This window comes from Gouania willdenowi, chromosome 5 (assembly GCF_900634775.1).
Source record: "Gouania willdenowi chromosome 5, fGouWil2.1, whole genome shotgun sequence".
NCBI classification, from domain to species: domain Eukaryota; kingdom Metazoa; phylum Chordata; class Actinopteri; order Blenniiformes; family Gobiesocidae; genus Gouania; species Gouania willdenowi.
In genome coordinates this window covers 5,149,518-5,175,737 of record NC_041048.1, presented here as the reverse complement: position 1 = coordinate 5,175,737, position 26,220 = coordinate 5,149,518, and the positions used below count along the sequence as shown (strand labels likewise).

Here is a 26,220-nt window from a genome sequence, read left to right as displayed (position 1 = left end):
TTAGATATAGGCCTGTAGTTTGCTAAAGTGCTGGAATCAAGAGTAGGTTTTTTGAGAAGGGGTTTGATTACAGATACTTTAAAGGACTGTGGCACGTAGCCTATTGATAGGGATATATTTATTGTCTCCAACAAAGATGGGCAGACCAGGGGAACAACTTCTTTAAACAGCTTAGTTGGGATCGGATCTGAAAGGCAGGTCGATGGTTTGGAGGATGAAATAATAGAGTTAAGTTCCTGAAGTCCTATATGTGTGAAACAGTTTAGGTTAGGCCTATTTACATTTAATGGTACAGCAGGCCCAGGTGAAGGCAGGGAGTGGCTAATTTTATCGTTAAAAAATGTCATAAAGTCCTCACAGCTGAGGGATAGAGGAATCATGGGCTCAATAGAGCTCTGACTTTGTGTTAGCCTGGCTACAGTCCTGAAAAGGTACCTCAGATTATTTTTATTTTCTTCAATTAGTGAGGAGTAGTATGTAGATCGAGTATGTCGTAAGGCTGTTATGTATTTACTATGGCTTTCTTGCCAGAGTATTCGTGACTCCTCTGTTTTATTGGAGCGCCACATTCTCTCTAATTTACAGGTTGTTTGTTTGAGTGTGCGAGTTTCAGAGCTAAACCACGGAGCTTTCCTCTGACGTTTAATAGTTTTTTCCCTCAATGGGGCAATTGAGTCCAAGGTGGATTTTAGTAGACTAGCAGAGCTATCGACAAGCAGATCCAGTTGAGAGGGGTTATAATTAATATCATAGTTATTTATTGGATGGTGCACTGAGTTTAAGGCAGCAGAAATGGCCTCTTTAAATTTAGCCACAGCACTATTGGACAGAGAAATCGCCCAGCCCTAATTTACTACATATGTCTAAGCCATAGAACTAATAATAATAATGCATCAATTTTATAAAGCGCTTTTTTGGACACTCAAAGTCGCTTTACAGAATGAAGGCATTATTTTTTCACTCCACACTTAGTGGTGGTAAACTGCTATTGTAGCCACAGCTGCCCTGGGGCAGACTGACAGAGGCGAGGCTGCCAAAGTGTGCCATCGGCCCCTCTAACTACCACCAACACTCACTCACACACTACATTCATAATAGGCAATGTGGGTGAAGTGCCTTGCCCAAGGACACAATGACAGATACTACTGGCGTGACTGCCACCCCACTGTGGCACCTGTAATTCTCAGTGGTCTCCCATCCACCTACTAACCAGGCCCAGACCGGCTTAGCTTCAGAGATCGGGAAATTACAGGCTGGTAATTATTGTAATTAACAGTTTTTATATAATGTCCTTGCCAATTACAAATAAAAAGTCAATTATATTCAGACTGTGGCTTTTCCTCACCAGCACTTTGTTGACGTTGGTCAACACATTCCCCAGTTGATCTACCAGTGATGGATTATAGAACCTACTGCTGTCATTGTTGTAGCCACAAGGCCCTCACAGCTTTACCAGTCAATATAGTTGACCATTTATCTGAGAGAAGTACATATTATGACATTGTGGACTAGCGACTGCATTTCTCACATCATCTGCTGTCCATGGTGATGATCTTTGGCATATATCCCACTTTAGTTTAACAGGTGCCGTTCATCTATAATTACGTAATGTCCTTTGAATGCGCAGTCAGTTCACAAATAACCGGCCAAAGGTGTTTGAAAATATACGTGGGTCCAGGACTTCTAGGGGTTTAGATTTTAAATTTCAAAATTTCAAAAGGTTTACTCATTCTGCATCACTTTGCACTTGTTCGTTTCCTTTCAGTTTCATTATATTTTCTTGCTTAGATAGGGCTGCTCTATTATAGAAAAAATAATCATCACAATTATTTCAGTCATAATTGAAACTGCGATTATTCAAGTGATTATTTGTCAGATTTGAATGCAGTCATAATAATCTGAACCACCCATTCATCACAAACACACTTCAGATGAAGCTCTGCATGTATTTTCAATCACAGGATAACATGATCACTACTCCAGCCATAACATGTTGCGCAAGATTTTAAACTTGATTTTCGGAAGAATTGGACATATTTGTCATTCAATCATCTGTTTTCTGGTGAAAAATAATGTTTGATATTGTCCCAAAACATGCATGGGAGGCATTTCCGAGCCAATTTTAAATTAAGAAAGAGAATAAAAACAGCTAAGATTGTTTTCCACGATCACAGAAATTTGAAAGCCCTAGGAATCATTCTTATTTCCTGCTTCTGTCTCTGGGTCACAGGATAACATAATCACTATTTGATCCTATCGCGAGAGACTTTTAGCAGGATTATTGGCAGAATTGGACATATTTGTCCTTTTGTCAAACTTTCTAGACATTTAATCAGCTGTTAATGTGTGATATTGTACTATGATGCATTTCTGTTTAAGCTGGCAGCCCGGTTTTAAGTAAAGATAAAACCTACCCCCCCCCCCCCCAATGGGGTTGTGAAAAAACAACTTGTGACATGGGTTCCCTTGAGCAGCAACGTAATAGAAACCTGGGTAAGGCGGGGCAAGCGTTTGCAGCACAGCCGTCTCCAACAAGAAAGCAGCTAACCTCTCTCCGTGCACACACACATACACACACACTACTTGTGTGTGCATTTATTTTTCACACGCTTTTAAAAGTCGTCATTTCACTCAACTAAAACCAAAAGTAACGAGTAATGCAGATGAATCAGAGAAAAAAGTACTATGAACTAGAGGTTTATTTATATCTGGAGTAGTTGTTTATATTAGCTCATTCAGCGTGCAGTTGTGTGTGATACCTCTTGTTCCCTGATGAGTAAGCATAAATACAACTAGTTCCTTGCATTTTTCCTCAACTGGTTTCACTAACCAGTTTCAGGCATTGATCTAAAACGAAAAATTGTTTCCATTTGTAGAAATGTATGTACTCGGCCCTTCTCCCGGCCATAGTAAACAAACACCATCAAGTACTATTACTGGTTAGATTCTCTTAAACATTAAGGAGTAACTAAACCCCAAAACCACTTTTTTCTGCTAAATACGTATAGATTTGGGTATGAAGTAGTAGTGCTGTTCAACATTTTAGTCAAAGAATTTCAGTTTGTCATATTTTGTTGTAAAAATGTAAGAGTGACCGCCCTCTATGGGTTGAAAAGTATTACAATTGAATTTTGCCATTGGCTAAGAACTAGATTCTCTGACATCATTGGACCATCATGCATCACAAATGATCCGTTTTTGAATATCGGCAAAACAAAAAACAAATCACATCATTTCTGCCTGCATCTAAAATCTCTGATATAAGCAGTCCATTCCAGACTCCGCTCCAGCACTTTTAGCAGCTGATAGAACTAAATACCGACAGTAAACTTGAATTTTGGTTATTCATTTATGGTGTTATTTTTTTTTAATCTGTTATATTCAATTATAGAATATTCTGAAGTTTAAGGTTAATCTAGTGGTTGTTTTGCACTTTAAGATATAGTTTTCATTGGATTTATTGTTCTTTTTCAGGGTCTTTGGATTTATTTTTCATTTATTTTATTCAATTGTAGAATATTCTTATGTTTAAGGTTAAGGTTCACTACTAAGGAAACGTCCTTGCCATGACGTTGGTAAATAACAATGCATGTAAAACACAAAATGTGCCTCAACTAATGTCCAAGGTCGTTGCCTCCTCGCTCACTCACTCTTCTTCATATCTTGAAACTCCTCACTGAAAATAGAGATTCTGGGTGGAGGATGTTTTTCTTCGTCTCACTCCTGTGCACACCACCCCTCCTCCCATGGCCAGGCTTCTTCAACGGGTGGTGAAAGGCACATTTCTACAACTTAATAATGCGGATGTAGACCTGTGGCACTGCTACAGCTTGGCAAAGTTAGCAGTGGTGGATTTAAATCCCAAATATATTCAAACATGCCAATAAAGCAGGAACGTGATGCTCAACAGGTTACCTTTGTTTTTAGGGTCACATTAAAAAAAAAAACCTGATTTAACTTTTTTGGGGTTTTTTTTGGATGGCCTTCTTTGGAGTTGGCTTTTATGGTTATTTGTGGTTGGGTGTGGGTGAAAGGCTCTTTGCGGTATCAGTGCCCTGACAAAGATAACAAGACAGCCATGTCTGTTTTCTGTGGCTGTTTAGATGTTTCAGAGGTCCATTCTCTTGCAACACTTAGTCAACATCTTGTTCCCTTCGTTTTGTAAAAACCTGAACAAAAACACAGTTTAATATTCCATCAGAGGAGGGTAAATTAAGTTACTGGCACCGCTCTAGCCTCCTCAGTGTGCAGTCTCTCTCTGGCTTGGTTTTTTATTAGAGCTCAGTCCAGCCAACTTTGTCACTCAAGGAAGAAAAAAGGGCCTGAATTCCCATGATTTGTGAAAAGGGTTCATTTTGGTACAAGTATTGTGTCTCGGGTAATTTAACCTTTCAAAGGAGAGTGGAAAGGGTTGTTATGTGGGTGGCATGACTAACATTTTCCATCCAAAGGTAGTAATCACTACTTATGACCACTGCAATAATGAAACAATCTTCAGCCACTTTATTTTCTGTAAATGGTACATTTAAAGTTGCAAAAGTAACGTAGTTAAAAATGCATTCAGGTTAAATGTTGTTGTCATGTTGGCTTGAGGCAAAGGTCTGCAACCCATGTCTCCAGAGCCACGCATGGCTCTTTCATCCCTCTACTGTGGCTCCCTGTGGCTTTGTGGGCAAAAATTCATTCTGTGTATTTATTCATCAAGGAGGATTCTGACTTTAACTTTGAGAGGAATTTATATTGAGTATAGGACTCAAACATTGTCCATTTAACCTAAACCTCACTGAATCACCTTTTAGGGGTTATCCTGGCCACACCCCTTGAAGGAGCTTTGACAATTTTTTTAAACTCAAGCTGGAGTAGCTGTCATAAAATTTTCAAGAAAAGTCCCCTCGAAATGCACACATTTTCGCTAAGTGACCATGAAACTGAAGTTCGGCTTTTTGTTCTTAAATACAAGAACTCAAATGGACATTTAGTATTTTATTTAAACCTTCAACCCAGAGTCTTGGTTTTTTTCTGTAAGTTAAGTAATTTCATAAATGCAACACGCTATAGTTTGTTTATATACAGCATAAAGATTAAAAAAAAAAAAACGTTTTATGCAGTTTTATCTTCATTTTAAATGTCAAAAGGGTTTGACACTCCTAAAGCTTTTTTTTCTGTTGGAAATGGGTAAAAATGGCTCTTTGACTGATAAAGGTTGCCTATCTCTGAGCATCAAATATTTGCCCTCATACCATGCAAGCAACTGTGCTATACCATAATGCTTGTATATCAGTTGGCATCCTAATCATATTGCAACTCATTTTGCTGAATGCATCTGCAGAAAGACACCAGATGCATCCTGTTAGTTTACTCTAATCACATTTCCTGTCACTGTCTTCTGTCAAACCAGGCAAGCTCCTGAAAAAACAACAGTACATACAGCGTGCATACAGTCTTTTCCCTCAGGAAAGCCCATCTGTGTAAAGTGGAATTCAAGATTTTGAAAATCAGGCTGTACTGTTTCCTCTTTGGACTCCATTCTCCAGCTCGTCATTGCTCCGTACCATCTGTGCTGCTGCTTTCCATCGTGTTCTCACCGTAGAGGTCAGAGGTCACTGTGTAAGAGCAGGAAGAGAGGCTGGCCACAGGGTTTTTTCAGCACAGGAAACCATGGGATCTCCAACATTGTTAAATCACCCTGACTCCCACTCCTGCCCCTCCCCCAGCCCACAGACCCTAAAATAACATCTTGGGCTGTGACTCAGCTGATAGTCATTAGCCCACCACTGTCTGTGTGGTGGTCCCAACTAAACCTTTTCCCTGCTGTGGTGGTCTTCAATCAGCGTTTTACACATGTGTGCTGAAGACTTCAGAGAAAGGAAGTAACTTCAGAGCCAAAAGAATCTACTGCCACGACAGCTCCTTCTTTACATTAGATCGACATTACATGAAGTCTTGAAAAACGACCATCCCAATGCCACGTTTACATGCTACAGCTGAACCTCAATCAACGACATTGCTCAGTTTGCCAGCTTTTCAAATTTGGATTTAAAAAGGTAAGTTTGTCAGGAAATTGATAAATCCAATTCTAAATGTCAAAAGTCTAGCTGGGTTTCCATTACTCTTGGAAAAACACAAAATCTAAACAGCGCAATACAAATTGGTAATGAAAAAAAAACACTCAAATATCGCTAAAAAGTTTTTCTGCTTTCGTGAGGAGGAATTTCAGATGTTTTTAAATTGAAATGTGTCACAAAAACACTATGGAAACAACTTTTCCGCAAATACATGTCACAGAACGTGACGTACATTGTCACATGACATGACATACCTGGTCACATGACCACTTCTCTACGAGAAAACATGACGCAACGTGTGTGAACAGAACACATTTTTCCTACCATTATACCTAAGAAGTATTACTGTCACATTAGACAGCAAACAACAAAGGAATACAGAGTTTTAGAAGGAGTTTTGAGCATCCATCTATCTGCAACAAAGTTTTGCGGGGTGAAATTTTACAGGAGTTACCAGGCGCCTGCCCAAAACAACCTTCAATGGAAACACGTTCAAAGCGTAATTACACTTTGTCGACATTTAGAAATATCGCTTTTATTTTGAGAAAATCTGTAATGGGAACCCAGCAACTGAGAGCTTACTAGAGATTCTATCCATCCATCCATTTTACAACCAGCCCAGACATATTTTGGTGGAACGTACCTGGAGCACACCGCTGCATAGTAGTTTCCAGTAAAATCCTACGTTTCCCACAATCCTTAGCTCTACTCTATAGCCCTTGTAGTCTTTCTGGGATGTGTTTTAAAGGTGTCTGTACTTTTGTAGCTTGTCTTCATCTCAGCAGGTCGGTGTTACATTTACTGTGGATCGATGTGACGAATGTGGTACATGCAGTATCACTGAGCAGTGCTCTACTGCGACACAGCGGACTCCGTGCGGTTGAAAAATCTGAGCTTTGCGGATGTCCGCCGAGTATGTTTGAGCCTTAAAGGTGCAGTCTGCAACTTTTATAAAAGTAACTTTTTGTCATATTTGCTAAAGCTGTCACTTTGTAAGGACAGCTTTACATGAAACTAGTAGTTTGTGTGAAAAAAACAAATTCATTGAGCCCCGCCCCCCTGCTGCTCCTGCAGCCTTTGGCAGATTGCCAGAATACACCGCGACTGAGCAAAAAGAACCAATCAGTGGCAAGATGGAATTGGTGACTTTTCTGCTTGAAAGGTAATTACTGCTACTTGATTCACATTATGTTTGATTTGTAATTGTTACACTAGAAATCTGTAGTGCATATGTGGTTCATGTGCGCGCAGCAGCCTCCGTGTGGCTGCTGTAAGTGACACGTGTTGTTGCTGCTGTTGATGCTGAGCTGTGGCCCGGGATTCATTAACAGACCGGCCCACTTCATGCACGGTGTGGGGAGCCAGCCAGCTGGCTGGCTGGCTCCCCTTGATAAAAAACATTTGATGTTGCTTTGAACCATAATCATATTGTAATTAGTAACTTGAATCGCTAAGTAGCCTACAGTAAAATGATTACAGCAGTAAAGTGATTTTACAGCATGTAGTGATTTTAATTGCTAACAGGTCATTGATAAAATAAAGTTTGGTTGACCCACCCCCCAACCAAGCTCCAGTATCACTTTCAAATGAATTCTGACCAGAAATACAATTCTGGGTTAAATTTGTTGATGCAAGATGCCACACAGGCTCATTTATTAACAAACAGCTGCACAATATGTGTCACTTTTGGCTTTTTCACCTGTAAGGGACAGTACGTGTGAGTGAGTTCTGTAGTGTAGCTTGTTATGGGGAAGGTCTGGGTTAGAACGTACTCAGGAATCCATCTAACTGTGCTTTACATGTTGTTTTGGTAAAAGCAGCGACTCCTAAAACAAGTATTTTTGTACAAATAACGATATATATCGATATATGCGATATTGTAGTTTTCTATATCGCCAAAATAGAAAACTCAATACATCTTGAATCTTGATTCATGCCAACATTAAAGGCATGACAAACCCCTATAAACAATCAATTTTCTTGATTGAATTGATCATTTCACCTCTAGTTTAATACATTTCAAACAGCTTTATCGCACTTGAGGAGGATTTATTGCTAATCTCAGAAAGCAAATTAGTGCTGGGCACATTGAAAATCCTTAAATTCAAAAACTCGTTCATCACTTGTACCTCTAGGTAAGACTTATCATGCAGACATTCAATCATCGATCACTTTATCAGCAACTGAGTTAATATTTATTCACATTTCAGGAGGTTGTGGGTTCTACTGTGGAATTTTGACATGATCAGCACTGGCTGTTGAAGTTCCAACTGGGTATTTTTAACCTTTCTGATTTTTGAATACTAGTGCAGTGCCCATAAGGAAGTATGTATTGCTATAGAGAAGTGGAAGTGGAAGTAGCTTTTTCATGGATGGTCAAATGAGGTTGTGTTTGAAAGTGGGACGTTCTCACTGTAAAGATAGGACTGATGACATTGTTACTGTGGTAGGACCAATGTTCCAATATTCTAATGTTCTAACTGATGACATCAATGTAGAGCTAGGACTGATGACATCATCACTGAGTCCGTTGACTCAGGAGGTGGGGCATAAAAACGGGGCGTCCAAACAAATCCGACATTGCACACCCTTGAACCAAGCAGCAACCATGTTGAAACTCTCAGGTCTGATCCTGATACACAGAGATATTTGAGGAACACAGACAGACACACAGATTATCCTTGTTTTTTTATAGAGAGAGATATATCTATATATTCAGCCGCTCTGCTCCCTGGCTCTGGATCTCACTACCTCTGGATCTCAGGAACATGGACTCATTCTCACAATTCAAAGTCGGACTAAAAAAAACCCACTTATTCACAACAGCATTTTCCACCTGACCATTCCTGTTCTGTCTTTGTTTTATCTTCACTTTTAATGTTGTTTTATTGTGATTTTATACTATGCACTGTTGTGGTTTTATTATGCACTGTAAAGTGGCCTTGGGTGATCTGAAAGGCGCTGATTTTCAAATAAAATGTAGTATTATTATTATTATTATTATTATTATTATTGTTATTGTTATTATTATTATTATTATTGTTATTGTTATTGTTGTTGTTGTTGTTATTATTATTGTTATTATTATTATTATTATTGTTATTGTTATTGTTGTTGTTGTTGTTATTATTATTGTTATTATTATTATTATTATTATGTTTGGATGTGTATTATTACTATTTTAATTTGAATCTTATTTTATTTTCTCCTACTGTAATGTATGCACTTGTATTTCATCCTTATTTAATTAAAAGTCTTTTACCTATATATGTACGTTTTCTTTCTTTCTTTGTTTAGTGTTTATTCTTTTCATTTATAATATTTCTCAAGCGTCTGTGACATAACTCATTTCCCCCTGGGATAAATAAAGAACTTCTGATTGTGATTCTGATCAGACTGGTAAGGAAAGGTGATTTTAATACCTTTGAACTCTGTGGATGTTTAGTTGACACGGTTCTTTTCTCTTCCCGGGCAAATAAAAGGATTGTCAATATGCTAAAGTACAGTAAAAAGCTCATATTCTGAAGGTATAGAGGCGTAAAGCGCGACTCTTTCATTGTTCTTGGTTCTACTTTTGAGCATCCACCTAAGAAAACCTTTCAGGATACAGATTAAAAATTTATGCTTTTATTGCTGTTAGCTATACAGTACATATAATTCATGATGATCATTCTTGTAAAAGTACCAAACCTGGGCTTATTTAACATGGGGTAACCCTGAGATATTCACTTCTCCATTGCTATGTAAAGTTTTAGGAAACATCCAGTCGATCAATTCCCACTCGGTTGATTAAAGCCCTTTGTACCCACACTAGTTTGCACAGTCAATACAACACAGTCAAGGTCTGTGCTAGCAAGCCATTACAATTGCTAATCTAGAAGCTTACCTCACTCTGTGGAATTTTTTTCTGCGGCTCATGCTATTCTCACACGGAAGTGTATACATAAAACCTTTTTGTCTTCAGTCCATTTTGAATATTTTCCCTGAAATTGTCATTCCCAGGGCCTTTTCTACAAACTCACTGAATGGGGTTTTAGCACTTTTGGATCAAATACTGTAAAGTCCTCCAAGTTTACATGAGGATTTGTTTTCTTTTCAGCTCTGGAAAACTCATTTACATTTACATCCCAGTGAGAGCTGCAGTGGCTGTGCAGTCTTTGTGTCTCCAGACGAAGCCCTCAGACAGAGTAAAGGTAAGAATTTAAAGATTTATACATGGCACGCCACACTATTGGCAAGGATTTTAGAAAATGAAATGGATGGATTGATGTTTAAAGGTTGGTTGTTTTTGAAGCTACCTACTCGGTGGTGATGAGTAAAAAGAGCAACATAGATAGATAGATAGATAGATAGATAGATAGATAGATAGATACAGTAGATATATATATGTCACACTACACTACAATAAAAAAAATAAACATTTATTTTAACAACCAAAAATGGATTGGAACAGCATTATAGAAAACACAATAGAAACAACTTAATAACAGCGGTATTCATCCGTTTATCAACCTATGTTTCAATAGGTGCAAAGTGTTTTGTTTTTAAAGAATTTTTGAACCTAGACAGTAACCTCATTAAATTAAGTGATCCTCAAGATCATTTCAAACTTTAACACCGTAAACTGAAAACCATCTTCTTTGAACATTTATTCTAAATTAACTTTTTTCCAAAATATAAACCCTCCTAAATGATATTTTCCTTCTCATAGTTTAAAAAGTGAAACAATATCCAAAGGAAGGCTTTTATTTCTTACTTAGAATAAAATCTCTAACACTTATAACCTTGCTTTATCCATAAGTTTTATGGTTCTAGATCAGTGGTTCCTAATCTTTTTTGTCCCGTGTACCCGCTTCACATTTTTTTCAAATCATGTGTACCCCCTATTCATATCATAAGTACCCTCTCAGCAATTTCATATACTTTTTCATTTGTGGAACAGCGGGCTCTCTTACATGTGTCTTAAACGTGTGTGGAACATTGGTTTCCTAAGGCTTCATCTACAAATTCTAAACAATGAGTGTAATTTCAAGTGGAATTTAGTTAATGTATTATTCTTAAAGCTCTCTTTTGTAATTACCCCAGCTTTCTGAGAATAGAGATGAATAAAGCACTTAGCTGCATGCAAAAAAACAAAAATAAAAAAACAAACAAATTAAAAGTAAATGAAACAATACATTTAGTCTCAAATGAGAGAATTTGTAAAAGTCTTTCCTCCTACTGCTGTACTTACGCAACACAGTGCAGAATTAAAAGGGCTTTAGTAGTGACTGTAGAAGGGAAAGTAATACTATTAGATGTGCGTGTGCGCGTGCGTACCTCTATCAATCAAATTGTGGCTACTTAAATCTGATTAAACAGACACATTGTTGGGAATCGGCTTCCATTTTTGGCACAAGTGAGTTGACATAATGTAAATCATGGAAATGCTGAGCACATTTGGCTCAAGGCGGCCAGTAAGAATTAAGATGAGTATTGGTTATGGATTTGGTAATAACATCAAAGGTTCTAAACTGTTCCCAAAAGTGGGAAACAACATGCACACGCGCACACACACACAGGACCATTAAAAACAGGCCCGAAGGGCTGAAACAGGAGATGCTGAATTGAATCCAGATCTGATTGGTATTTACAGACCTAGTCCGTCTGCAGAACGACATTCCTGCTGGAACAGAGTAGAGGGGGTAAAGTGGAGGAGAAAATGTGAGGGGAGGGAACATTTTTTACCACGATCAGGAATCGGCTCACGCTGCATTAACTATTGTGAAGTTATTTATTGTGATGTGGGGTGGGGGGAGGGTTTTCTTGTTGCTGATGTCACCATAATATAATAACATCAATGACTAGGCCCTCATTAGGGACATGGCTATAACTGCTTTTTTTTACACTAAGATGATCAGTGGGTGGGCAAGGCTCTAACGGGGATCTATGTAACAATACACTTTTGGTACAACTTTTATGAGAGTTATGTTGTGGTTTCATCTGGTGCACACATGAACAACTGGCAGCTACCAAAATAAACATACAAAATGATGGATAATACACAAAACACACAACATGACAAAATGATACAAAATAACTGAACAATATACGAAACAAAAAGCGAAATAAACTAAAGTTACTCCAAAAACATACAAAATCACATAGAAATACACAATACAGCGCCATAAAACTCACACAATTACATAGAAATAGACAAAATATATTAAATGACAGAAAAACACAAAACAACGACAAATATATCAGAAAATTAAAAAAAAAAACTTAAATATACAATAACAGCAATTTGCAAAATGACCCCAAATGAAATCTTTTTTTATAAATAAATAAAATATTACAGAATGTGATCCTGTTTTCATCATGTTTTGTGTGTATGTTTTTATGAGTCATTCATGAATAAACTTTTGTTCTAACTGTAGAAAAAAAAACAAAAAAAACTGTAAATATAAATTTTGGGACACATCATAAGTAGTGTTTCTTTAAATCAGGGGATGTTTTGACCTTTTTAACACAACAATAATGTAACCTATATTGATCACCGTAGGCACCCTCATCAAAGGTGGCCAGCTACAGGGTAATCAACCCTGAGCCTTTAGGCCACCTCATGCTCAATTCTATGCCCTTTGATCTTTTTCTCCCTAGGAAGTGTCTCCTTTTTGATATCTTCCTTTGAAGTTCTTCATGGAGGTGAATAAGAGCGGAGCCATGACAGAACAAAGGAAAACATCCAGATGACGACTGATGATTGAGTCTGACAATGCCAACATAGCCAAATGATTGACCGCTCTACACGACCTACCCCCCATTCATGCATTCAGCCATGTTCTTGAGGAAGAAACTGTGTGTTGCTGCAGTAATTGCCACCATCCTTTTCCTTATGCTCGCAAGCCAGAGCATCCAGAAGAGAAACTTCCTGTTGCCATTAGCTCAGCCCGACAGCAGCGACAAACCCAACAGCAGGGAGACAGGTGAGGGGAGACAAAGGTTTAAAAAAAGGTTCCTCGTGTAGGCATACTGGGTTTGGTAACAGAGCTCCCATTAGTGTTATGGAGAAAATTTCACATCACTATATAGGTAGATTTATATCCCAATAATGATATATATCCCAATATAATTTTTTTTTTCTTAAAATGACGGAAAATTGCTATTCATTATATATTTTATTATATTTGAAAATAAACAAAATAAAGTATCCCAAAATAAATGGTACTTCCTCTTTAAGAATCTTCTCAATGAAGGAATATTGGTAAGTTTTGCTCCATATACAGTACTGTTCTCACATGTGTTCTGATTTGTAAATTTGTATGGGGAAAGGCCATCATGGGGCACAAAACCAACAATAATGGCCACTACTATTGTTTTAAACTGTACCTGCAGTGAATTTTACTCCATCAAAGATCATTGATGATAGCAGAGGCTTCGTTATATTCTTTAAAAGTCCTTCTAGGGCAGCAGAAGATAAATTAACACTTCCATTTGTGAGACACATTTGCAGCTATTTTGCTATTGGCTGTAGGGACACAGTTTGTAACCAGACTAATTGATGATTTTGGTCGCTTCGGGGGACTCAATCTGGCCAAAAAAAAAAGCTGCGTTGAACCTTGTATGGTAGACGTTTTTATATCGCACTACGATATATATTGTTTCATCGCACAGCATTAGTTCCCATGTTGCTTTTCTTCTTCTTTGGTTGTAGGTATTGGCCTTTCTCAAAAACACCTGAGCCATGAACCCTCACTTCCACCCAGAAAAGAGCTGTCTGATACCAAAGACCCAGAGAAGGAAGATGAGGAAGAAGAAGGAGAGGAAGAGTCTTTGAAGGAGTCCCAGGATGACCAGAGGTAACACAGTAGAGGTCTAGGACTCAGTTTCCCATGATTCCTGACCCAATCCTGGCTCTTGTGCTGTCCTCTTTCAGGCTCTGTGGCTGTTCTGAGTCGTGTGTATCGGACCTAGACGGCTCAAAATGGTTCAGCCAACGTTATGATCCAAAGCAGCAGCCCATCCTCCAAGACACCGACAAATTTGATGCTGGTGCAGTCTCCTGGTGGCTGGTAAGAGCAAAATCACATCACTTGTGCTGTCAAGAGATTTAAAAAAAATAAGCAGTTTATGAATTATGCTCTGTAATTAATTAATCTAATTAATCTCTTTTTTTAATCTCACCGAATAATTGCTCAGAAACGCCCTCAACTTGAGTCAAATTACATTATTGTGGCAGATCAAAAGATTGATAAGTAACAGCATTCCCATTTCGCTGTCTTTGACACTAGTGCCAAGGGCTCCTGACACCTTTAGTTTTGACCATCAAGGGAATTATTGATGTGTAGTTTTGTCAGTCTCAGGTTAATATGTAATGCTTTAAGTCAGCACATCAAAACCCTCTGAACCCTGTCATCTCGTCCAGTGTGGATCGGCAAACAACTGCAATCTTTGTACCAACAGACACTGAAAACATTGGACATGAAATCTATTCATTATCAGCACGGCAGGATCACTGCAGGGCAGACGTCACCCCTGAACTTTGAGATTTTTTTTCTCTAGTCTTTTTATTGTGTTCAACATTTTAAATAGTTCAGCTTGACCTCAGTTGGTTCAGGACGGTTGCAGACACACAAACCCTGAGGATAAAAGTCCTTCTGGGTGGGAGTCCTTCAACAGTCCTTGATTTCTTTTCTAACTTCAACCACCAAAGTGTCAGCCGCACACTGTTTAAAGGAGAGTAAATTTCATTCGGAGAGCTCTTCTTCTCTGCTTCAGTGTCTAGTAGTGCAGCAGATTAATTGCATATTTCAAGAGAATAGTTTACTTTGGTATAAAAGCATGAAATTTGGCACAGATACTCTCTAAGGGCCACTATTTTTGGAAAAAGGCGTTGGCCACTCAAAAATTCAATATGACAGCTTTTCTTCAAGATGTCAGCCATTGCTATTCAGTGGTTATTATATAATCAAAAAATGCTCAGATCTGGAAGAACAAGGTGTCCGCGGGAAGGTCTGGTCCTCCCGAGTCCGAATATGTGCATCCCTGGGCAGAGTTAGAACTGCGCTCATTAGAGGCAAAACACTCAACCGCGGTGCGAAAAATAGCTTATTTTGTAAAACATGTGGCACCAGCGGATGTGTTTTCTTCTCCCGAGGTCGAATATAACACCAGATGGAAAACACAAGCCCAGTTGTGTGCAAATCGAGCTAGATTTTGCCAAACACCGGAGCTTTGCAGCCTCCACTAGCACCTTGATGCTAGACATGTAGCAGCTAGTGCAAACACTCGGACAGCGCTAACCGCAGCATGCTGAGAGCACACCGTGTTGCCAAAACTGGACAAGATGGCAGGGTTCAGAGCCAAAATGAATAAGTCCTGATGTTTTATTTAATTTGTATTTTCTATTATTTGGAGATTGACTAAAGTACACATCAATGACATGTAGCCCTTGGGACTAGTTTCAAATACAGTGGAATGTAAATGGCTACGCCTGCATCTGTTCAAGTCTGTTAAAAACAATAATTTACTTTCTAAAGACACTTTGTTATAAATTAATCTTTTGATCTGCCTCAACAATGTGATTTAAAAAAAAAAAAAACCTCAACTGAAGGTGTTTCTCAGCAATTTTTTAAGTGCGGTAAAAAAAATAGATTAATTAATTAAAGAGCATAATTAATTATTGCACAATTTTTTTTATCTCTTGACAGCACTTAAATTAATTTGTTGTTTTGTTGTTTTTTACATGCGGCAAATTGTTAGAGCATCTTAAAAAAGTTTTTTTTAAAAACAGAAAGAAATAGTAAATCTACTTTTTTTTTACTGTGGGTACCAAAGTTGCTTTTTCTGAAAATAGAAACCTCCCAGTCATTCTGTTTTTTTTTCTTTACCTTGGCATAAACTGTGGACCTTGTGCATAAGCAGACAAATGTCTGAGACTCTTTCCTGCATGTATAGATTAGAAGCCATTAGTAGATTAAAAGGAAAGGGGGCGGGGCTCTGATGCTGCTAACATCATCAGTCTGCAGCACAGTGTGCAGTTTGGATTGTGCGTTTTCCCAAAGACACTTTGTGTGTGTGCTGGTGATCTGTTCAAAGTGTGTCTCTGAGCGTGGACAGGTGTGCACGTGCACTGAAGCCACATTCATTTTAATATTACACCCACTCTTTTTTCAGAGCCTTCAGCGCTCCAGTAAAGATCAGACTTTAGAGGGCGTCATGTCGGAGCTGTTTAAGGTCATCGCCTCGCCCACTTTGGACTTCAAGCCCCTCCCCTCTCAATGCCGCAGCTGTGCAGTGGTTGGAAACTCTGGCAACTTAAGGAACTCTGGGCATGGAAACTTAATTAACTCCCATGGCATCATTATCCGGTAGAGCACATCTAACACACACAAATCTCCTATTTGATCCATAATTCAAACCTAGTACTGATCTCAGTCCAACCTGTTGTCTTTATCCATCAAAACGTTCCTGGCTGTCAAAGGAACTTTATGAGTACATGTCGGTAGATTGCACTGAATCAGCATTTTCGTTCACATTTTTTAGAAAAGCCAAAATGTTAAAATTTGATTAAAAAAAGGTCAACAAAGGTGACAGCGCTTAGCACTTAGAGATTGACCCACCATTAGTTAGAATGACTTTAAAGATTAAAAAACTGTCATTTAATCAGTCATTAGATAAAGCAAAAAAAAAAAAACAACTATATAAATTCAGCAAACCCAGCATTTAAAAAAACAGTGTAGGCAGTAGAAACAATCAAATATGTCGATAGAAAGTAAAAACAATTAGAAAAGAAGCATCAAAAGAATTGTATAAAGAAAAAATTGTTGAACAGTGGTTTTCAAACATTTTCTGTTGTCCCCTACCACCTTTGAACAACATAAATTTTAATTGTGAATAATTAAAAATGTAACCTTTATTGAAAAAAGTACACATTTTGACTATTCTTCAAAACTCTTAAAAATATAGCGGTGAATCTTCAACTTTTTTGGCTCACGTACCCCCTTCCTCTTACTTCTGAATACAAATACCCCCTTTGTCCAACTACATTTTTAGAATATTGTGGGGAAAAACAATTATGGATCATAATGATGGAATGAATGAGTGATAACACACATTTTAAAGGATCTTATTTTGTAAATAAGGAGAATGAAACAGTGTTCAGTGCCTCCTGAATAGATTTATTCCTACAGTTTTTATCATTTCTAATCCCAATCTGGTTCACCCCGTGTATTTTCAGTTCATGTTCTAATCAATATTATTTCCATCATCATAATTATGATTGTGATTTTTAACTAAAAATAAACAACATAAAACCCCATATTTTTAATTCTTTTATTTGTGAATTTTCCCCTCGCTCGCTCTCAAGTACCCCCTGTATTGCCATAGCGTACCCCCATTTGAGAAACACTGCTTTCGACAAGACAAAACATACAATTTTGTTATACAAAACAAAAAAGAGGCATTAGTACTCAGCACTTTTTGACCCCCATCAGTAATAATATGACTTTATAGATTAAAAAAACGGTCGGTTAATCAGTCATTGGATAAAAAAAAAACAATAAAAAAACTAAATATAAAAATAAAAAAATAGTGTAACCAGTAGAAACAATACGATATGTAGATAGAAGTAATAACAATTAGTTAATAAAAATAAAAAAAATATTTATTTAAGAAAAAAAATCAGTGGTTTTCAAACTTTTTCTGTTGCGCCCCCTTTGAAAAATTGTAAAATGTAACGTTTTATTAAAAAAGGAAAGAAACGAAACTCATAAAAATAACCTAAAATGTGAAATAATAAAGTGTTTTTACTTTGTTTTGTCCATGCTTAATGTTCAGCAATTAATGGCGTTACGTCTTCTTTTAGGGGCACGCCCCCCCAGTTTGGGAACCGCTGCTGTAGATAAAAATAAAAAAAATTTAACTTACTCGTCTCACCCTCCTCCTCCTTTTTTCTTATCAGGATGAACAAGGCGGTGACTCGTGGCTTTGAAAAAGACGTTGGAAATCGTACGACGCATCACTTGTTGTACCCTGAGAGTGCCGTGGACATTGAGCACGGCGTCCGCCTCATTCTGCTGCCGTTCAAACTCAAAGATCTGGAGTGGCTGACGAGCGCGCTCTCAACCGGTCACATCAAAATGTACGACTGCCGTTCACACACGTGGAGACTTTGTAACCGTGCGACAGGATTACTCACTGTGCGTGTGTTTACAGGACCTACATGAAGGTTAAAGAGAGGATCAACGCCGATAAAGACAAAGTAAAGTCAACTCAAATCACTTCATATGATTATAGCTTTAGATTTTAATGTTTGATTTAAAAATGTTTGTTTTTCATTGTTTTCTTTTGGTGCAGATTGTGATGCATTGAACATGATTGAAAGAGTGTGTGGGTTTGTGTCTCTGTGGTGCGTTCAGGTGCTGGTGGTGAATCCGGTCTTCTTCCAGTACGTTCACGATCATTGGACGGAGCATCACGGCCGATACCCATCCACGGGCATGATGGCGCTCATCTTCTCTTTGCACATCTGTGACCAGGTAAAGGAGCAAGGGGCGGAGTCTCCTCAGTATCACTGTTTTTGTTTTTTGTCAAAGGCTGTGTTCAAAATGTCACACGAACTCCGTACTACACGCTACAAACTCAATGAGTATATACTGTCCGTTATATACTATAAGTATGGTTAGGATGGTGAACGTTCCGACTGAAGTATACTTCTAAGTTTCCCAAGATGCATTTCAAACTGACAACGACAAAAAAGTCACACTGAGGCTAAATATCTCTGTTGATTCTCCACCTTTGAAAGTTCTGAAAATGTTTTAAGTGAGAAAGTGACCAAGTAGAATATCAACATGTGCTCATTTGATCCATAACACTCACAAATACACATTTCAATGATAAAACTTCCGGTTAACTTCAAAACAAGAGCCCTATTTACAAAAGTGTTAAAAAACTAATGGAAGCTGAACATCAGCTGAACATCAGCTCCCTTATCAAAAAAGCTCAGCAGAGGATGTACTTCCTGCGGCAGCTGAAGAAGTTCAGTCTGCCAACAAAGATGATGGTGAACTTCTACAGCTCCATCATCCAGTCCATCCTCTGCTCCTCCATCACCATCTGGTACGCTGCAGCTACGGCCAAGGACAAGGCCAGACTGCAGCGTATCATCCACTCTGCAGAGAAGGTCATCGGCTGCAATCTGCCCTCCCTCCAGGACCTGTACGCCTCCAGGATTCTGAGGCGTGTAGGAAAGATTGTGGCCGACCCCTCCCACCCCGGTCATAAACTGTTTCAATCTCTCCCCTCTGGAAGGAGATTTAGGTCCATCAGGACCAGAACCTCCAGACACAAAAACAGCTTCTTTCCCTCTGCCACCATTCACATGAACACACCTCAAGTCACCCACTGACATTTACAACACAGCCCAAATCATGTACACGTCATTTCAACAAGACTTTTAACTTGTGTTTAGTTTTAATTTAGTTTGTAGGTTGACTAAGAAATGAAACACAAATTAATCAAATTCATGTTCTTCCTAAGCATGCAGGCGCACGTGTGCCAGAGAACATACGTGCCCTGGACTATAACAGGGTAGCTCCACATCACACTATGATATGTGATGTTTTATATCTAAACTACAGTGTGTTAAGGGTGTAAGACAAAATTGACTCACCGATATATCGCAATATTTCACCACACGATTATCTTAGCAATCCAAAAAATGTCCGAATCGATTTTTCTTAATCATGTGTTTTTTAACATTTGTTAAAAATGTAATTTGACAGTTTGATAAACATACCACTTGTTTTTTATATTTGTACTTGAAAAGGTGAAATTTGTAAATAATATATTGTGATGTACAGTGTATCTTATTGTTTAGTTTTAGTTTTTAATTAAATGTAGTGAGCTGATCGACAATGAAAAAGAGGAAGAAGAAGTTTGGATTTTGGAGATGATCTGTTAAGTATTGTAGATCCAGTATCCAGAAAAAGTTCTGGAACATAATGTGAATGTTTGGCTGATTCTACAGCACCATCTGCTGGTGACTTTGTGCCTCCATAAAGTAGGTCTAGATATATGCCCAGTACACCCATTTTTTTTTAGAAAAATTGAGATCAAATGTGCAATCCAGAACCGATTCAGATCAAATTCAGTGAGATAATCAATGAACCAATTCGACATAACTTTGTCAAATTTCATAAAGATCGGTCAATAACAAACCGAGATATGAATTTTAAAAATGTTCCAATAATGAAAAATAATGATTTTTTTGTTTGTTTTTCAAACTGATCCAAAATCATTATATTGATCTGTATTCCTTCCCAAATGTAATCTTGATTAAGATTTTGTCAAAATCCATTATATTTAGTCCTGCTAACACAGATCTGAACTTGTTCAACTGCAAAGTGAAGCTCTGGTTAAAGTTAACCAAGCCTGTGAATACAAAATTAATTTCCAAAGTATGTAAATTATTTATATTTTAGCATGTTGTATGTATAACTACTATATGTATCACTGTTTGCCTTTGTCTGGTTTATGTTGGGGACTGGGTCTGAAATAATAAGCCTTTGTCTAGATGACCCATGGTCATGGCATCAGTTGCTATTTTTAAATATAAAAATGCTCTCTGTTCTGTCCCTCGTAAATAAACTAATAAATACAATAAAAAAAACAATAAACAGACAAACAAATAAATAAACGCCAGTGTAAATAGTATCTCCTTGACAGAGGTGTCTAAATCCTCCTTTGGTAACACTTTACTTGAAGTTTTATACATACGGGTGACATTACGCCGTCATTATTTGTCATTAGCATGAATAAGGTGTCGTGATGGCTGTCATTAAGCTGTCATTAAGTGTCAGTTGCTAAGTTTGGAGCTATTAGGCCAGGCCACCAGACTCAAAACGCCACTCACTTTGAAATGGGTTCCAGGGGCCCACCCCCCATTTTTGTTAATTTCCAAATTTATGGGAACATAGTCGTGTGATACATCGTTTAAAAGGCAATTCAATGTAGATTACAATTTCATTTGTTTTACATGGTGGAACCGAGTCATTGCACTGAATTCTGTGGAACGTGGTACGTGCTGTTCATCAGAACTTGTTAGTTAGGTTTGGTTAGGGGTTAACCCTAACCAAACCTCCTTCCAGCTGCTCTCTTGCCTGCCACCAAACTTTCCAAAGTCCCACCCTCAGAGGAGCTAACAAGCTAACGTTAGCCCAACAGCAACATCACAGTAATATAAGATGGTCTGTTAAAAGCATATTACTGCAGCGCTTTTCTCTCTATGTGCACACACCTCAGCAGCAGCAACAACTCAGTGTCACTTACAGCAGCCACACGGAGGCTGCTGCGCGCACACACAAACAACACATGCACTACAGAGTTCTAGTTTAACAATTACAAATCAAACATAATGTAAATAAAGCAGCAGTAATTACCTTTCAAGCAGAAAAGTCAGCAATTCCATCTTCTACTCCTCCAGACCATACAGTACACTGTAAAAAAGACGGTGCTCTAGCTCCGGGAAAGGGGCGGGGCCTGTGAGCAACAGCTGTTAGACAGTCCATCAAACACAATCCTGGCTCTGATTGGTTCTTTTTGCTCGGTGAAGGTGCATTCTGGCAATCTGCCAAAGGCTGCAAGTGCAGCAGGGGGCGGTGCTCAATGAGTCTGTTTTTTTCACACAAACTACTAATTTCATGTAAAGCTGTCCTGACATTGTGACAGCTTTAGCAAATATGACAAAAAGTTACTTTTATAAGAGTTTAATGACAGCATTCATGACACCTATTTTATGCTACTGACAGGTTTCATCTCATAATAATTACAGCATAATGTCAGCCTTTATGTATAATACTTCAAGTAAAGTGTTACTCTTCCTTCTGATGTGTCCACTGGCGGTAGGATTTGTCAAACATCATTGTGTTTTTTCCTCAGGTGTCAGTGTTTGGTTACGGTGCAGACAAGCAGGGAAACTGGGATCACTACTGGGAGAACAACCCTCATGCTGGAGCCTTCAGGAAAACGGGCGTCCACAGCGCCGACTTTGAGCACGAGGTCATCCACCAGCTGGCCAAGGAAGGAAAAATCAATCTGCACAAGTGACACCTGTGTCTGTGGCTCCAAACAAGCAGATCTCAGCCTGGGCCTGAGTGAACACGGCTTGTTTGATGACGGTAATCAATCACCACTTCTGCCTTTATCAGTTCTCCATCCAGGTGAGAACGCTGGGTGGAGAACGCTGCTGCACGTGGACACGCATCATGCTGGAAGTGCTGCTGCTTTTGTTCGACTGGAACAATTCAAGCTATTTTTTCCCCTTTAATCGTCCGTCCTGTCGTCTGTGCGTGGGAAACAACCACCACATACTTTATATTTTTATAGCATTTTTACAGGGGGAATTTCTTTTCTTCTCTTTTTTTCTTCAAGCACTTTCCCTTAAAGAAGAAGCATTAAGCAGGAAGGATCTCCTGTCATTTATTTTCCATCCATTTGTTTTAACTGAACTTTTTGCCGAAGGAGCTTTGCTAATAGGAGATAGACCTCTCTCGACTCGTTACGATGTGGAAAGTGGGAGGAGCCTGTGTTTGTGTTTCATTCGTTTTCAGATCTGCAGCTGGTTTCCTTCAGAACAGGAACAAACTTTTTTTAAGGGTCTTGTTTTAATGGAGGGATTGTTTTTCTAAGCCAGACTCGTCACTGAGTCGGAGACTGAATCTACAGACTGACTGCTGGATTTTCACAACAAATGTGGTAGCGTTCCTCTAGGGTAGACCTGATCCAACCAAAAATAATCACATGATTGATAATGTGAATGTACTAAAGAATCACTGCTGTCTGTCAATCACAGTTCTGTGAATGTTAGTTTACATTTTGAGAAGTTTTAACACCAGAAAAAAATTATCCTTTATTTTATTGGTTGTGTTGGGTCTTCAGTGGGTGAGCGTTCAGTCCTACATAAAAGGAAAATAAAACTGAGCCTGAACAGTAACACATTCATTAATATAAATGCGACATTAGGTCTAATTTTGTGCGGACATTAAAAATAAACACACCAAATGACTCTAAGAAAACAAAAATAACAGCACAAAAACACAAAATGGCTCCAAAAAGTATACACTATTACAGAAAAGTACACAAAATGACAATATAAATATTCATAACTCACAAACCAACAACAGAAATGTGAAATATGACTCTAAAAACACACCAACTCAGTCTAAAAACACATAAAATGACTAGAAATACACAAAATTACAAAGCATACCAAATAACTCACAAAAAACCCAAAATTACATCACAAATATACAGAATGACACCTAAAATATACAGTGAGAACAAAATTATATAAAAGACAACAAAAATATACAAAACAGCAGTATAAATACTCATAACACACAAACTATCAACAGCAATATAAAATATGACTTAAAAAACAGAAAATGACAATAAATGTACAAAATATTAAAAACACAAAATGACAAGAAATATACAAAATGACTCAAAAAACCCATAGAAATACCATAAAATTGTACAAAATGACAACAAAAGTATACAAAATGACTCTAAAAACACACAAAATGAATTTAAAAATACACAAAACGACAAAACATACAAAGTAACTCACAAAAGTCGTAAAGGGCCTTTACTACAAAGCTTTATTTCCTCTTATCGCACTAACTTTCAGGATTTAATCAATGTGTGCTGGACTACGAAGCAGGATAATGTCTTACGGAGCTAATTCACCATGGTAGCTTAAGCTGAATGACTAACCTGGTCGGGATCCGGTTTTGTTCCGGCTAGGATCTGAGCGAGTACTAAAGTCCTGCCTCCAGACCAGTCAGTTCTCTTAGAAAACGACCTGTCCAATAAAAGGAGGGTCATTGTGAACACGTCCCTGTGTGGATCTGATGTGACACTGACAGGACAGAGAATATTTATATTATATAATATTAATGATATTCACATTGATGCAATCCTTTTATTTACCGATCACATCCTATAGTAAACATAGAGATTTTTATCTGATGGACTGATAAAGTCAAATAAATCGGCTGATAAAGCCAGTGTGTATTGGGCGCATTCATACCAATAAATTAATGAATTCATGAATTCTGGGGTGATGCAAAGAGCCTCAGTCCTGTAGATAATATCAAATATAGATATATTCCACCTTATGATGTAGGTTGATCTATATGAACGCAGCATCAGAGCCAGACGAGAAACTGATCAGTTTCTAATCTCACTAATTAAGCATTAACTCTTCAATTCCTGCATTCATTGCTTTCTGCCTTTACTTCAGCAACAGTGTTGTTTTTGGTCTGAATTATTGATTTTAATTCTTCATATTTTTAAACAATTTTTTCTCAATTGTGACGTAAATTGCTCTCCAGTTTCTCAGTAATTGTGATTGGTCTGACGCTGTAATCTCCTTTTCTGTCACTAGAGCGCGCACGTAGCCAGGCTGGAATCAACATGCTTAACTTAGGGAGTTGTAATCGAGATTCGTAGGACAGCTTCTGTCTGACGGACAATGTTTGGTTAGGTGAAGCTAACGGAGATAAATCCAGGATATATTTATTTAGCTTCGTAGTATTTGCCCAAAATGACATCAGAAATATACAAAATGGTGCCAAAAAAACACAAAATGACAACAAAATTATACAAAATGACTCAAGAAAATACACTAAATGCCAACAAAAATACAAGCAACAAAAAATCTATCCACGAAAACAACAACAAATTCTGACTAAAGCCTTATTTTGTTTTTTTATTGCTGACATGACCCTCAGATCAGACAATCGTATTTTTGTAATTCCGCTGTGATAAAAGTTGTCTCTGTTCTAAATGGACAGAGTTTATAAATGTGTGTGTTTGGGATGAGGTGACCCGTCTGTGGTTCCTGTGGTGGACAGACACCCTGACACTCTGTCCAGATTGTAGCTTCTTCTGTCTTTTTCTAACTAGACTGGGAGACAAGTCTGATTTCTACAATCATCTGCCTCCTTATCTTCTTCTATAAACTCTACGAGCGTGATGTAATCCTGCACCGTGAGAACAAATTGTTCTTCTGTTGTTTGTGCAGCTGCTTGCTCGTTTTCTGTGCCACTTTTCCTTTTTTAAAAAAAGAGATTAAAGTAAAGTAAGCCTAAGCACTTAAATCACTTCTACTTCAGGTTTGAGAGTCGGATTTAATCACAAATGCTGGGTTGTTATTAGCTGGAGTACTTTGGGCGGAGCTTGTTTTTTAGAAACAGGCCGTAACTGTGGTTTCAGTCAGACTCCTGAGTTGCCAGGAGACCGTGGTTTAATTGGAAAGATCTGCTGCTTCTTAATATTCCGGAACGTGTTCCCTGCTCCACCTTAACACTTTGAAGGAAGACGAAAAACCTGGGAAATAAATAACCCATGTTCACGAGTCAATCAGAGCCTCTTACTGTAAAGGTGAGGTTGTTGAAGTAATCGGATGTGTTGATCCGGTTTGTCTGGAACCTCGTCCACACAGGTTTTCATGAAGAACTTGAAATTTTCAGGACATCCCACGCATTTCGGTCACAAAAAAAATCAGATTTTTTTTCCCCCTATTGTTCCTTAATTATTCAATAGGCACACTGTAAATGTTTAGCTTGATCAGATCAATACTTTTTGAGATATAGACATTTTAGTGAGGGGGGTATGTGTCGATTTTTGTGCGTTTGTGATTTTTCTCCCATTTTCAGCTTCCAATATTTTGGGAACTACATCACATAGGAAACTGAAATTTTGGTAAAGTAATACAGCTCCACCTACTCTCTCATTATATATAAATAAACAACAAATGATTGTAAGACACAGCGAGCTACAATGGCCTCATGTCAAGGATTTTCAATATTTGTGAGTGGTGAAATAACCCCCATGTTGGGGTCCCAAAATAAAAATAAAGAAGTTTCAAAAAGAAAAATGGTTTCATATGGAGTCATCTTTAGACTATGAATTAAAACAGAGATTAGATTTTTTTTTTTTTCTTACATTCCCACATATTTTTGTCGTATTTTTAGGTTCTGTCATCCAAGAACTAATGCATATATGTGACTTATCACTAGTGATGTGAACAGTCTATGTACATATCTTTAAGCTAATCATATTAAAGGGAGCTGAGACATATGCTAAGTTATTTACTGAAGGCCCAAAC

The 26,220-nt window shown here is 38.0% G+C and overlaps 1 protein-coding gene across 1 annotated transcript in view; it reads left to right on the top strand.

Moving 5' to 3' along the window:
* Positions 1 to 23,189, top strand: part of st3gal8 (ST3 beta-galactoside alpha-2,3-sialyltransferase 8) — a 29,271-nt gene extending 6,082 nt beyond the window's left edge. Inside the window, exons 2-10 of the mRNA XM_028446450.1 lie at positions 10,165 to 10,258; positions 12,708 to 13,033; positions 13,762 to 13,906; positions 13,984 to 14,119; positions 16,224 to 16,417; positions 18,010 to 18,189; positions 18,264 to 18,309; positions 18,467 to 18,586; positions 21,987 to 23,189. Coding sequence (XP_028302251.1) covers positions 12,874 to 13,033; positions 13,762 to 13,906; positions 13,984 to 14,119; positions 16,224 to 16,417; positions 18,010 to 18,189; positions 18,264 to 18,309; positions 18,467 to 18,586; positions 21,987 to 22,154 — 1,149 coding nt within the window. The 5' untranslated portion in view covers positions 10,165 to 10,258; positions 12,708 to 12,873 and the 3' untranslated portion in view covers positions 22,155 to 23,189. The remainder of the gene's footprint in view (positions 1 to 10,164; positions 10,259 to 12,707; positions 13,034 to 13,761; positions 13,907 to 13,983; positions 14,120 to 16,223; positions 16,418 to 18,009; positions 18,190 to 18,263; positions 18,310 to 18,466; positions 18,587 to 21,986) is intronic.
* The last annotated feature ends 3,031 nt before the right edge of the window (positions 23,190 to 26,220 follow it).